Source organism: Mastomys coucha, unplaced genomic scaffold, assembly GCF_008632895.1.
Source record: "Mastomys coucha isolate ucsf_1 unplaced genomic scaffold, UCSF_Mcou_1 pScaffold22, whole genome shotgun sequence".
Taxonomy (NCBI): domain Eukaryota; kingdom Metazoa; phylum Chordata; class Mammalia; order Rodentia; family Muridae; genus Mastomys; species Mastomys coucha.
This window is the reverse complement of record NW_022196905.1, coordinates 227,123,813-227,134,443: the sequence shown is the minus strand read 5'-3', so window position 1 is coordinate 227,134,443 and position 10,631 is coordinate 227,123,813. Positions and strand designations below refer to the sequence as shown.

General features: G+C 40.5%; 1 protein-coding gene across 9 annotated transcripts in view; it reads right to left on the bottom strand.

Moving 5' to 3' along the window:
* Positions 1 to 939: 939 nt before the first annotated feature.
* The window catches only part of Cyld (CYLD lysine 63 deubiquitinase), a 66,222-nt gene continuing 56,530 nt past the window's right edge, over positions 940 to 10,631 (bottom strand). For all 9 annotated transcript variants that reach the window (XM_031340792.1, XM_031340793.1, XM_031340788.1 and 6 more), the window contains 3 exons: positions 7,562 to 7,680; positions 7,085 to 7,301; positions 940 to 5,841 (listed from right to left, as the gene is read on the bottom strand). In XM_031340792.1, the coding sequence (XP_031196652.1) occupies positions 5,657 to 5,841; positions 7,085 to 7,301; positions 7,562 to 7,680 (521 nt within the window). In that variant the 3' untranslated portion in view covers positions 940 to 5,656. The remainder of the gene's footprint in view (positions 5,842 to 7,084; positions 7,302 to 7,561; positions 7,681 to 10,631) is intronic.

Sequence of the window (10,631 nt, the reverse complement as noted above, 5' to 3'; positions counted from 1 at the left end):
TAAGTGCTTCCTACTTGGCTACACACTGGACTAGTGAAAGAGTCCTGACAAATATCTACCTCTGGGCCACCTGCAAGTGTGAGCACCATGAATAAACCCCGATGTAGATCTGACCTATGGCCAACCAAGATGGAGAACTTGGGCTATGCGTCCCATCCTTCAGATTGTGTCAGGAGTCTAGGCAGAGGTCAAGGGTGGGACCAGAGTTCCTCTGGCTAGATGAGCTCTCTTCAGTTAAGACTGGTTTTCACTTGGCTGTCCAGATCCACAGATGGGCAATGCACATACTATCTCTGTCACATCAATATGCCCAAATGCAAGAATGGGGTTTATGAAAATGTGTGCCAACCTTTGAATACAACAAGCAAAGGTAGAGCTGCAGAACAGCCCACGTTGCTATCAGCAGGTCCATCCAGCTGTGGGTTTTCTAAACAGAAACCTTGACACACTAGAATAGCAACACTCAGATCATTTTAGATTCCCTTCCAGTACACAGTAAGTGGCTTGGCCTCTAAGGAAGGAGGACTGGTCATGCATTTTTGTTACATAACAGGAGCTTAGAGTAAAATTTCAGTCCCTAAAATGTCATGTGATCATTCCCTGGGCATTACAGAGAAGCAGCCACATCTGTGGCAGCCTTTAGGCCCAGAACACACCCTCTGGAGTGAACATGTCTGGTTCACCTTACAGACTGTTGGCCATGAGCCATCTCCAGCACCAGAGTCAGTAGATGCCAAGCAATGGCCCAGAGTCTACTGACTAGATCCTGAGACACTCCCTAGATGTAGTGTGGGCCTGGAAGCCTGATGAAGACAATGTGGCTAGCATTTCCCAGGGTTTTTTTTTTTTTTTCATTTAAATCCTTGAAAAGTTGTAAAGAACCAGTTCCTATGTTTCCCTAACTCCAAGACCCTTCCCCTAAAGAAATCAAAGAGAAAGAAGCATAAAAATTGCATTTTAATGATACAGAAATAGTACATGGTACATTTCTTTTCACAGCAGCACTCTACTCCTCTCCAAGGTTAACAAAATTAAGGCTAAATTGGAGCATTCTGATAGCAAGGGATTGTTTTATGTGATGTTATTCATGTTTTCATAAACAAAATGATGTTCTTCAGGCAAAAAAAAAATGTTGAACAAGATACCAGAAAAGGAAATAGAATACATAATGTGCTCCTTTGGGTCAGCTTGATAATAACCATCTCCCTGGGGAGTACCAGTGGGTTTTTTTAAAATGAATGTTTCTGGTATGAGGGACATTTTCCAGAGTTAGCATTCCACAGTACAAAGCTGTTTCATAATATGAAACCAAAGAGATTTGTGTCTCCAGTATAAATCCCTTTAGAATAACTAACTAATGAAAGTCAACAGTGTTTAAAAGCACAGGGAACTGTGCGGAGGCCCTGGTGCCTGGAAGAATAATCCCTTCATCAACAGCCCTTTCCCCTCAATGAGAATGAGAACCAAACTATGCTGAAACAAACCCATGAGCACTGCCAGGCTGGAGGTCAGGACCCTGCCTGCTGGAGGACGAGCACTGCTATTAAAGGCTACCAGAAAGGACTTATCACCCACAATGCCACTGTTCACTACTGGCCAGTTCTCCTTCTCACCCTCTGGCACTGCATTTGGACTAAAGAAAACCCTTTTAGCAATTCTAGAATTTAGAATATGACTGAGCTATTTCCCCTAACATCTCTACCCAGGTCCCCCACCTCCCCACAATAAGACAACTGACAGATGCTCACACAGGAGCAAGGGGAAACCCCTCACAGGAAGCCATCCTCTGACACCTTTAACAAGAGGATGCCCAGAGCTTGCCTTCTGTAAGTCCTGTCCTCTGCCAGGAGAGACACTTCAAGCCTCTTTGTTCATTGGTTCCCACTGTAACAGCCTCTTCTCCACCCATCCTGGCTATACTATGGAACTACAGAATTCCTTCATGGGTGAAGAACTGGGGATGGTGCTGGAATCACCAAGTCCAAGGAAAGTCACCTTGTTATTTTTCGCAAGCCTCATGACCTACCTTCTCTAAGAAGGAAATTCTATTCTGACCTGTTCCTGGGGGTAGGGCGTGGGGAGGAAAAATCTTCTCAAGAATTTAAATGTTTTCATTATTAGGTAGTAGAGAGAAATGAGCTCAGTAATTTTTTTTTCACTTCTTTGGCTCCCAGAACCTGTTTCTATAGAAATAGAGTGAAATGAAATATCTAAGTGTATGCCATTGAATAGCCTGACACTTCCGTGTATGCTTACGATTGCTAATCCCTCCAGCAATACAGAGTGAAGGAACACACACCAAACACACTTCTATCAGGTCATATGTCAGCTCAGAACAACAACAGCATCAGTAACCACTTCTTCACACTTACATAGAATAACTGCCATGGGTAACAGCATTGAGTTCACAGTAACAGAAGAAAAGGTCGTTGGAGCCTTCTAACCTTATGATTCCATACCTGCTGCTGGTCGCTGGTTTCTGTGGATAAGCTTCTGAGTTGAAATTTCCTACCTTCAGCAAAAAATCAGATTTATCAGGCATGGCCTGGAACCCTGACAATTTGTACGGCTTCTCCCTATCCAACTAGACATTCAACCCCTCCATAAGACAGAGCAAGACACTGAAGCTCAGGAAAGCGAGGTGTTGTTTGGCTACAGAGCAAGTGATGGAACCCAGGAATTTTGTCCCTTAGTCCTTTACACTAAGGTTACACTAAGTTGTCTCCCAAAGTGGTCCCAAGACATGCCTGTCACCTACGCCTAGGCTAAGAAGCCACCAACAGATGCTCTGGTATGGAAACTGAGCAGTAAGCTGTATGAGAGCGGGCCACCTAATAAATGTCCCATAAATACTTGTTGGCAGTTACTCACCAAGGCCAAATACTGGGTTTTGCACTCCCAACTCAGTGTAGGAAGATGCAAACAGATGCAAGCTTATCTATCTGCTTACTAGATTGCAGTTAGGAGGGCTGCTGCTCCTAGATTTTATGAAAATGCCACATTTAGTCAACCAGAGAATTGACAAGTTCCAGAAGTCAGTCCTTTGTCCTCCCCTGTGCTCAAGAGAGAATGTAGCAAAAAGAATGAGTCAGAGGTAAAAGGAGCCTGGCCATTTACCTAAGCACTTGGCAAACATATAATAAAAACGCTAAGCTACTCTGAGGATGATGCATAGCAACCACCAACAGCTGCACTATACAGATATCTCACTCTGGTTTTCAATGCATTTCTCCTAACTTAGAAAATACTTTGTGAATTGAACTGGACTCTCTATGAAGCTGGTAGTGAGGAGCTTGATACTTTGCAGCTTCTAGATTTAAAAATGTGCCTGGGCCCCTTCCCTCTCCCTTTGCCCATCCCTCTGACTCTCCATACATATATACAGATTTGCCTCACAATAGAGAAACAGAATTCTTATATTTTCTATTTGTAGCTATGGATTCTAAACCATATTGTAAATAAAACAATCCTACTATACTACTATCTTAATAAGGAAAAGGACAATCAAAATATTTTAAAAGGCAATGGGAAAACAGTACAGAAAACCTAAGATTAAAAAAATTAAATTAATCCACAGACACAGGGGCTACCTGCACCACATAGTCTAACCCTATTGCCCCAAGAGCAAACCAGGCTCTGCTGGGACAAGGACTCTCCAGAGGGACAAGAAGACATGGAGGAAAGCTCCTGCTGGCCTGTGGTCCTCAGGCCTCCCCAGCCACTGAAAGTGGGTGCTTCGCTGTGTGCCCCTACCCACCCACTACTGCTAAAGAACACAAAGTGCAATTTCTAGACAATCTTGCTAAAGGACTGCCTGTGGACATATCATATCCCTCCTCACTCACAAAGTACCACCCCAACTTCAGAACCACCTCAAAGAAGCTTTGAGTCCTCGGCTCTGAAAGCCAAGTAAGCAGTCTCTTTGCACATGGATTTTGCCTCCATTTCTCAAATTAAAAAAAAAAAAAAAAAAAAGGCTTCCCCTCAGCCCCCTCCCCTTCACTGTTAGGCCAGACTTGCCTATATACATAGTCCTGATCATTGCTCAAAGTCACATTAACAGACTCATTAAATACATACTTATTATAGGGTGACTGAATTCTGGTCAGTCTGCAAGCTTAGACCCTGTGCTCACCATTCTCACCTGTCCCAGGATGATGCAGGCAAGGCCAGCCTACAGCTGGAGGACTTCACGCTATCTAGTCATAGCTTCACCACCCAGTCTAGGCACTCAGTTATATAAAAGTCTGTGCACAGTATATGTACTTTTCCATTTACAAAAGTACAAAGATTACAAGATGGAAGAGTCTTGAGCATTGTAATTTATAAAGCTAATACACGCCAGCAAAATGGAATAATAAAACCAAGGAGTAAAGTGCCTTTAAAAATAACAGCAATATTTATAGACTCTTTTGACATTAAATCTTTTATAAAGCCATATGCTACACACATATAACACCTTCTCTTTTGTAAGGTTGACATTATTCAGAGAGACAGCCATACCACAAAATAACACTCAGACAACAAGCACTCTACAGAGTCCACCGCAGTCTATACATACAGTACACGCAGTCCTAAGATGACATCCATTTTTTTCCTTTGAAGCCATCACTGGCATTGCAGTAACATGCTGATGTGGTTGTCATTGTTTCAAGTGACACCAAACTGACATCAGAGAGTACAAGGTTCTTCAGTCAAACAAAAGCATTAGTCTTATTTAAATTAAGAGAAATTCACTTAAACTAAAAATAAAATAATTTATTTGAGATGAGAGTTTTAAATACCTAACACATTTTTTCAGGGAAATGTTGGTACTAACTCTGAGCCAGCTTTACTTTCTCTGGACTGTGGCTCTGTATAAGAATATATAATTTCCTTATCGCTCAGTCATTTCAGGAACCACTGAGTCCCATTCTTAGGTGCCCCTACAGAAAGCCTGCTCAGTAACAGTAGCTACTATGACTGAGATGCTTGCTTTGTACCCTAGCCCTTCAAGAACACATCAAAAATGGACATTTTATGACAGAGCCACTCATTTACCTCAAAACCAGAACAGAGAAAAAATAACACCATGAAAGGAATTTCAGCATGTTCTGACCACTGCTGCAGGAACACAGAAACTCAGCAAAGTACAGACATGCAGGAAATCAGCACTATATAGGAAAATTAACAATTAAACTCAGCACACCTTCAACAATTGGAGTAAAGGTAGACTCTTAATAAAACCATATTATGTCTTTCTCAAGGCAATCATTAGCTACAAAAGAAAAATGATTTCATATCCTTGGTCCATAAGAAGAAATATTTATTTACATCCTCAATGGACTAAAAGAGGTTTTAGACATCACAATTAAAATTTTATGCTTCCAAAAATATCGTATTATCAATGCAGTTAACTTAAAGTTTCAGATATTAATAAATTCATTTAGACTTCTTAAAAAAATCAACACAAACATACTTCCTAGAGTGCAAAATGCTTATTAAATACTCAGGAACACAAAAGCAATTTGTTTGGAAACACAGGAATCCTTTGCTGAAAGGCCATCATCACGTGAGACACCCATTGCCGGCAATGGGCGCCAGACACAACCACAAGCTGGAGGAAGACACAGCACTAAGGTTTGTCCTCTGTCTCTGCCCACTTCAGATGACCTGGTTATTTGTACAAGCTCATGGTTGGACTCTGGTACATGCACATGTATGCATCGCAAAGAAGTCTGCGTGCACAGCCTTGAATCCTTCTGGAGTCCAAAGAGTGCAGGTCCTCCAGAGACATCTTCAAGTACTCTCCAACTTCTGGACAGGGCGTCACTTGTGGAATGTTGAAGCCATTCTGACCACCTAGAGAGAGGGGAAGTGATATCTCTTTAGGGAAGTGAACTTCTAAGTCCTTTTGGCACCTTGTCCTACCTGAACAATTTTACTATCCTAGAATTTAATAGTACTGACAGGCCTGATTTGCAGGCTGCTACCCACTGTGTGCACACACAGTCTTGACTCCTCATACCTGCATGTCCCTCCCATACACCAACAGCCTGACATTCTTTTCCACAAAAATGCCCAATTTTTGACAAAACTAGTAATGCACACTGCTGCTTCCCTATGTTTTAAGATCATACTTGCACACCTCTAGCATGTGTTGTTTATATACTGATCAGCAGACTGTGTGTGCCTTGATGACTGCATTATGGAAAGCCTGTTTGGTTTTACTCTCCCAAGTGCTTTCCCAAATGCCGTATTACTAATGCTGGCTGGGTGGAGCACATGCACAGGAGGGGTGAGCTTGCCCTCCGGCGTCTGAGAGCTGAGAAGAGATGGAGAGCTGCTGGTCTTGTGTCTCTGGTCAAGGAGCTGCTACTAGGGGCCTCTGGTTATTAGAGAGCCACACCAGAAGACCTTAGAGACTAGAGCTTGGGAGATACCTGTAGAAATCAGGGTGGGTGGTTGGTGTACTGTAACAAGTATTTGAGGTCCTGACACTCAACTGTGTATTAAGAAAGGGCTAAGTTTCCTAGAAACAGCTCATTAGATAAAGGTTTTTTCATGAAATGGAGTGCAGGAGATCAGGAAGAATGAATTAAATGCAAACCATGCAATCTTCACCACTTTAAACTTTAACTAAGACAAGAGAAAAGCAGGCATAATTTCTCCAACTGCAGTATTCCCACTGAGCTTGGCATACAGGTGCTCAATAAATGGCTACTACAGTGTATACAGAACTAAAAGGAAGCAGATGGTAAAATCAGCTCTAAAAGAAGAATCTTAGAAGTTTTTCTTTTGAAGTGGGGCAAATTGAAAAAGATTCTCATTAGGTAACACACACTGGCCTCTAATTCACAATCCTCTATCTCCCAAGTGCTAAGATCATAGATAGCACTCTTTAATAAATCCATTTAAGTGCCAAGATGTCACAACATTATTGTTCCTTAGTTTGGGTAACAGAATTATTAAATTCTGTAACACTATGCTACTCCTTAGAGGATTTTCTCACAAAATACCCTATTACTTCACACACGTTTTCTCACTAGGATGCACCACACCCCTAAATACGGAATGATGAGTACAAAAGGAAGGTGTTTAATACCATCTCGATCTGCCATGCTGTCAAAGAAGAGCCAGGCAGAGTCATCCTTCCCGTACTTCACAAAAGCAACATAGTGGCTCGTTTCTATGCAGAGAACAGCAAATAACTCCATCTTCTGACAGGGGATGCAACCATGTCTCCAGTCCCAGTCAGGCAAGTCTTTGGGAAGTGATACTGGATGATAAGTGTGATTCAACCTCCTGGGATGAAGGTGAACCTAAAAAGGACCATGAAGAAAATTCCACACATGAGCTAATACCATGTTTCAAGGGATCAGACTCTAGCCACTTTCACTGAGCACATCTCTCATAAACACAGCCAAGTATTTCTCTCACACACACACCAGCAGAAGAGACATGAGCAATAACATTTATTGTGAATGTACTTTGATTCTGAAAGACTTTCAAGTCCAGAAATGTTGTGGATCATCAGTAACTGACTTCTACAGGGCACATCCATTAGGTGAGTATGGATTACCTGAGTGCTGCAGGTCTTACAGAACTGCTTGATCTTCCCAGCTGAGATGTCCGGGTCATCATAGCACTCTCTGCACTCATACATTGCAAGTCCTCCACAGATGCGGCACTGCCTGGGAGCTACCATATGCAGAAAGGGGAGGAAGAAGTCTTTTTTAAAAAGGTATTTTTACACTATACTATGGTTTTCAGAACAGCTTACATATTTTAAAAGTATTTATATACCCAAAAGAAATGTAGACAATTAAATTGGGAGGGGGCTTGTAAGAGAACAACAAAGAGTGAGACTGAATGTTCTGCTTGACGTTTGTAACTCTTGTATCAAGTTACCACAGTAAGAGTCAAGATTTTAAGATTTTAGTCTACTAAATACAAAACAAACAAACAAACAAAAAGACTTTATATATTTATGTTCATTTAAGAAAATATCAGTAGTGATGTATTTACTTTGAAATATACAGTTAATATGTTTGGAGTTATTTGAAATTTATGTTGAGAAAAATGTTTGTATTTTCGGTATTGCCATAGACAAGCATCTACATAAGACTGTTAAATTGATTGTTGTTTTATATCAAACAACTTTTATAATACTCATTTTTATTGTTACAATGTTTTATAAATTTTAAAGAATATGACAAAAAAAGATATTGTAGGTATTGAAGGGGGGGTCTCTGGGAGGAGTTGGGGTACAAAAGGGAAACAAGAATGTGATTTAATTCTATTTACTTAAAATATGTTTTTAAATGTTAACAAATTCAGATAAATTGAAATCATGTAACTTTTCTCATCATACTGAAATAAAACTTAAAAAAAGGTCTGGGCCAACTGGTGCCCTGAGCAGACCTTGGGTGCAAGCTCCACAGCCAGTCCCACAACACCCAGAGGAAACTCCACTCCTAGGTGCTCTAACAAGCCCAGGATCACAGGATCCCAGAATCACAGGATCCCAGAGACAGGTTGACTCTGAGGAGTTCTGACACAACCAGGATCACAGGAAGGACAGGCTCCAGTCAGATTTAGCAAGGCAGGTAGCACTAGAGATAACCAGATGGCAGGACGCAAGCGTAAGAATATAAGCAACACAAACCAAGGCTCCTTGGCATCATCAGAACCCAATACTCCCACCATAGCAAGTCCTAGACATACCATCACACTGGAAAAGCAAGATTCAGATATGAAATTACTTCTCATAATGATGATACAGGACTTTAAGACACAAATAGCACTCTCAAAGAAATACAGGAGAACACAGGTAAACAGCTGGAAGCCCTTCAAGAGAAAACACAAAAATCTCTTAGAGAATTACAGGAAAATACAATCAAACAGGTGAAGGAAATGGGCAAAACAATCCAGGATCTAAAAGTGGAAATAGAAACAATAAAGAAATCAGAAAGAAGCCGGGAGGTGGTGGCGCACGCCTTTAATCCCAGCACTTGGGAGGCAAAGGCAGGCGGATCTCTGAGTTCAAGGCCAGCCTGGTCTACAGAGTGAGTTCCAGGACAGTAAGGGCTATACAGAGAAACCCTGTCTCAAAAAAAGCCAAAAAAACAAAACAAAACAAAAACCCAGAAATCAGAAAGAGAGACAAGAGACAACCCTGGAGATAAAAAACTAGGAAAGAAATCAGGAGTTGTAGATGCAAGCATCACCAACAGAATACAAGAGATATAAGAGAGAATCTCAGGGGCAGAAGACAACATATAAAACATTGACACAACAGTCAAAGAAAATGCAAAAAGCAAAAAGCTCCTAACCCAGAATATCCAAGAAATCCAGGACGCAATGAGAAGACCAAAACTAAGGATAATAGGTATAGAAGAGAGTGAAGACTCCCAATGTAATGGGCCAGTAAATATCTTCAACAAAATTATAGAAGAAAACTTCCCTAACCTAAAGAAAGAGATGCCCATGAACATACAAGAAGCCTACAGAACTCCAAATAGACTGGACCAGAATAGAAATTCCTCCCATCACATAATAATTAAAACAAATGCACTAAACAAAGAAAGAATTTTAAAAGCAGTAAGGGAAAAAGGTCAAGTAACATATAAAGGCAGGCCTATCAGAATTACACCAGACTTCTCACCAGAGACTATGAAAGCAAGAAGATCCTGGGCAGATGTCATAAAGACCCTAAGAGAACACAAATGCCAGTCTAGGCTACTATACCCAGCAAAACTCTCAATTACTATAGATGGAGAAAACAAGATATTCCATGACAAAACAAAATTTACACAATATCTTTCCACAAATCCAGCCCTACAAAGGATAATAGATGTAAAACAACATAAGGAACAAAGCTACACCCTAGAAGAAGCAAGAAGGTAATCTTTCAACAAATCCACACAAACCTAATTCCACCTCTTACAACAAAAACAACAGGAAGTAACAATTACTTTTTCTTAATATCTTAATATGAAAATTAATATTACCAACATATCCTAATCGACTGAAATCCAAAAATATGAGGAATTAGAAATTTGCTGATTGTCATCCAATGGTCTCTCTAATTTGGTAATTGGAGAAATAGGTCCAATATTGTACAATCCATATATACTTTGGGCTTGTTCGGGACAGTGTCTTGCTATGTACAACCTAAGGGTCTTGAAATATTACTTCTCCTATCTCAGTCTCTCTATTAGTGGTATTGTTTATTTCATGTTTTTACACTATACTATGGTTTTCAGAACAGCTTACATATTTCAAAAGTATTTATATACACAAAAGAAACATAGACAATTAAATTGGGAAGGGCTTGTAAGAGAACAACAAAGAGTGAGACTGAATGCTTTGCTTGAAGTTTGTAACTCTTGTGTCAAGTTTGAAGAAGAGGACTCTTTCTCTGAGATGAATGCTTTTCCAAATTATCACAGCCAATGAACCAAATTCTTACCCTTATCTAATGTCTGTGCCACCCTCCAAGCAGAACCATTGTTCATTGAAACAGTTGGTGAGTGACTTTATGGATAGACCATCTTAATACACACACCATTTCTTAAATAAATATAACCTGTTCTCTGTGGGCTGAGAATAAATTCACTCACTCAAGTCAAATAGCTTTGACCATAGCA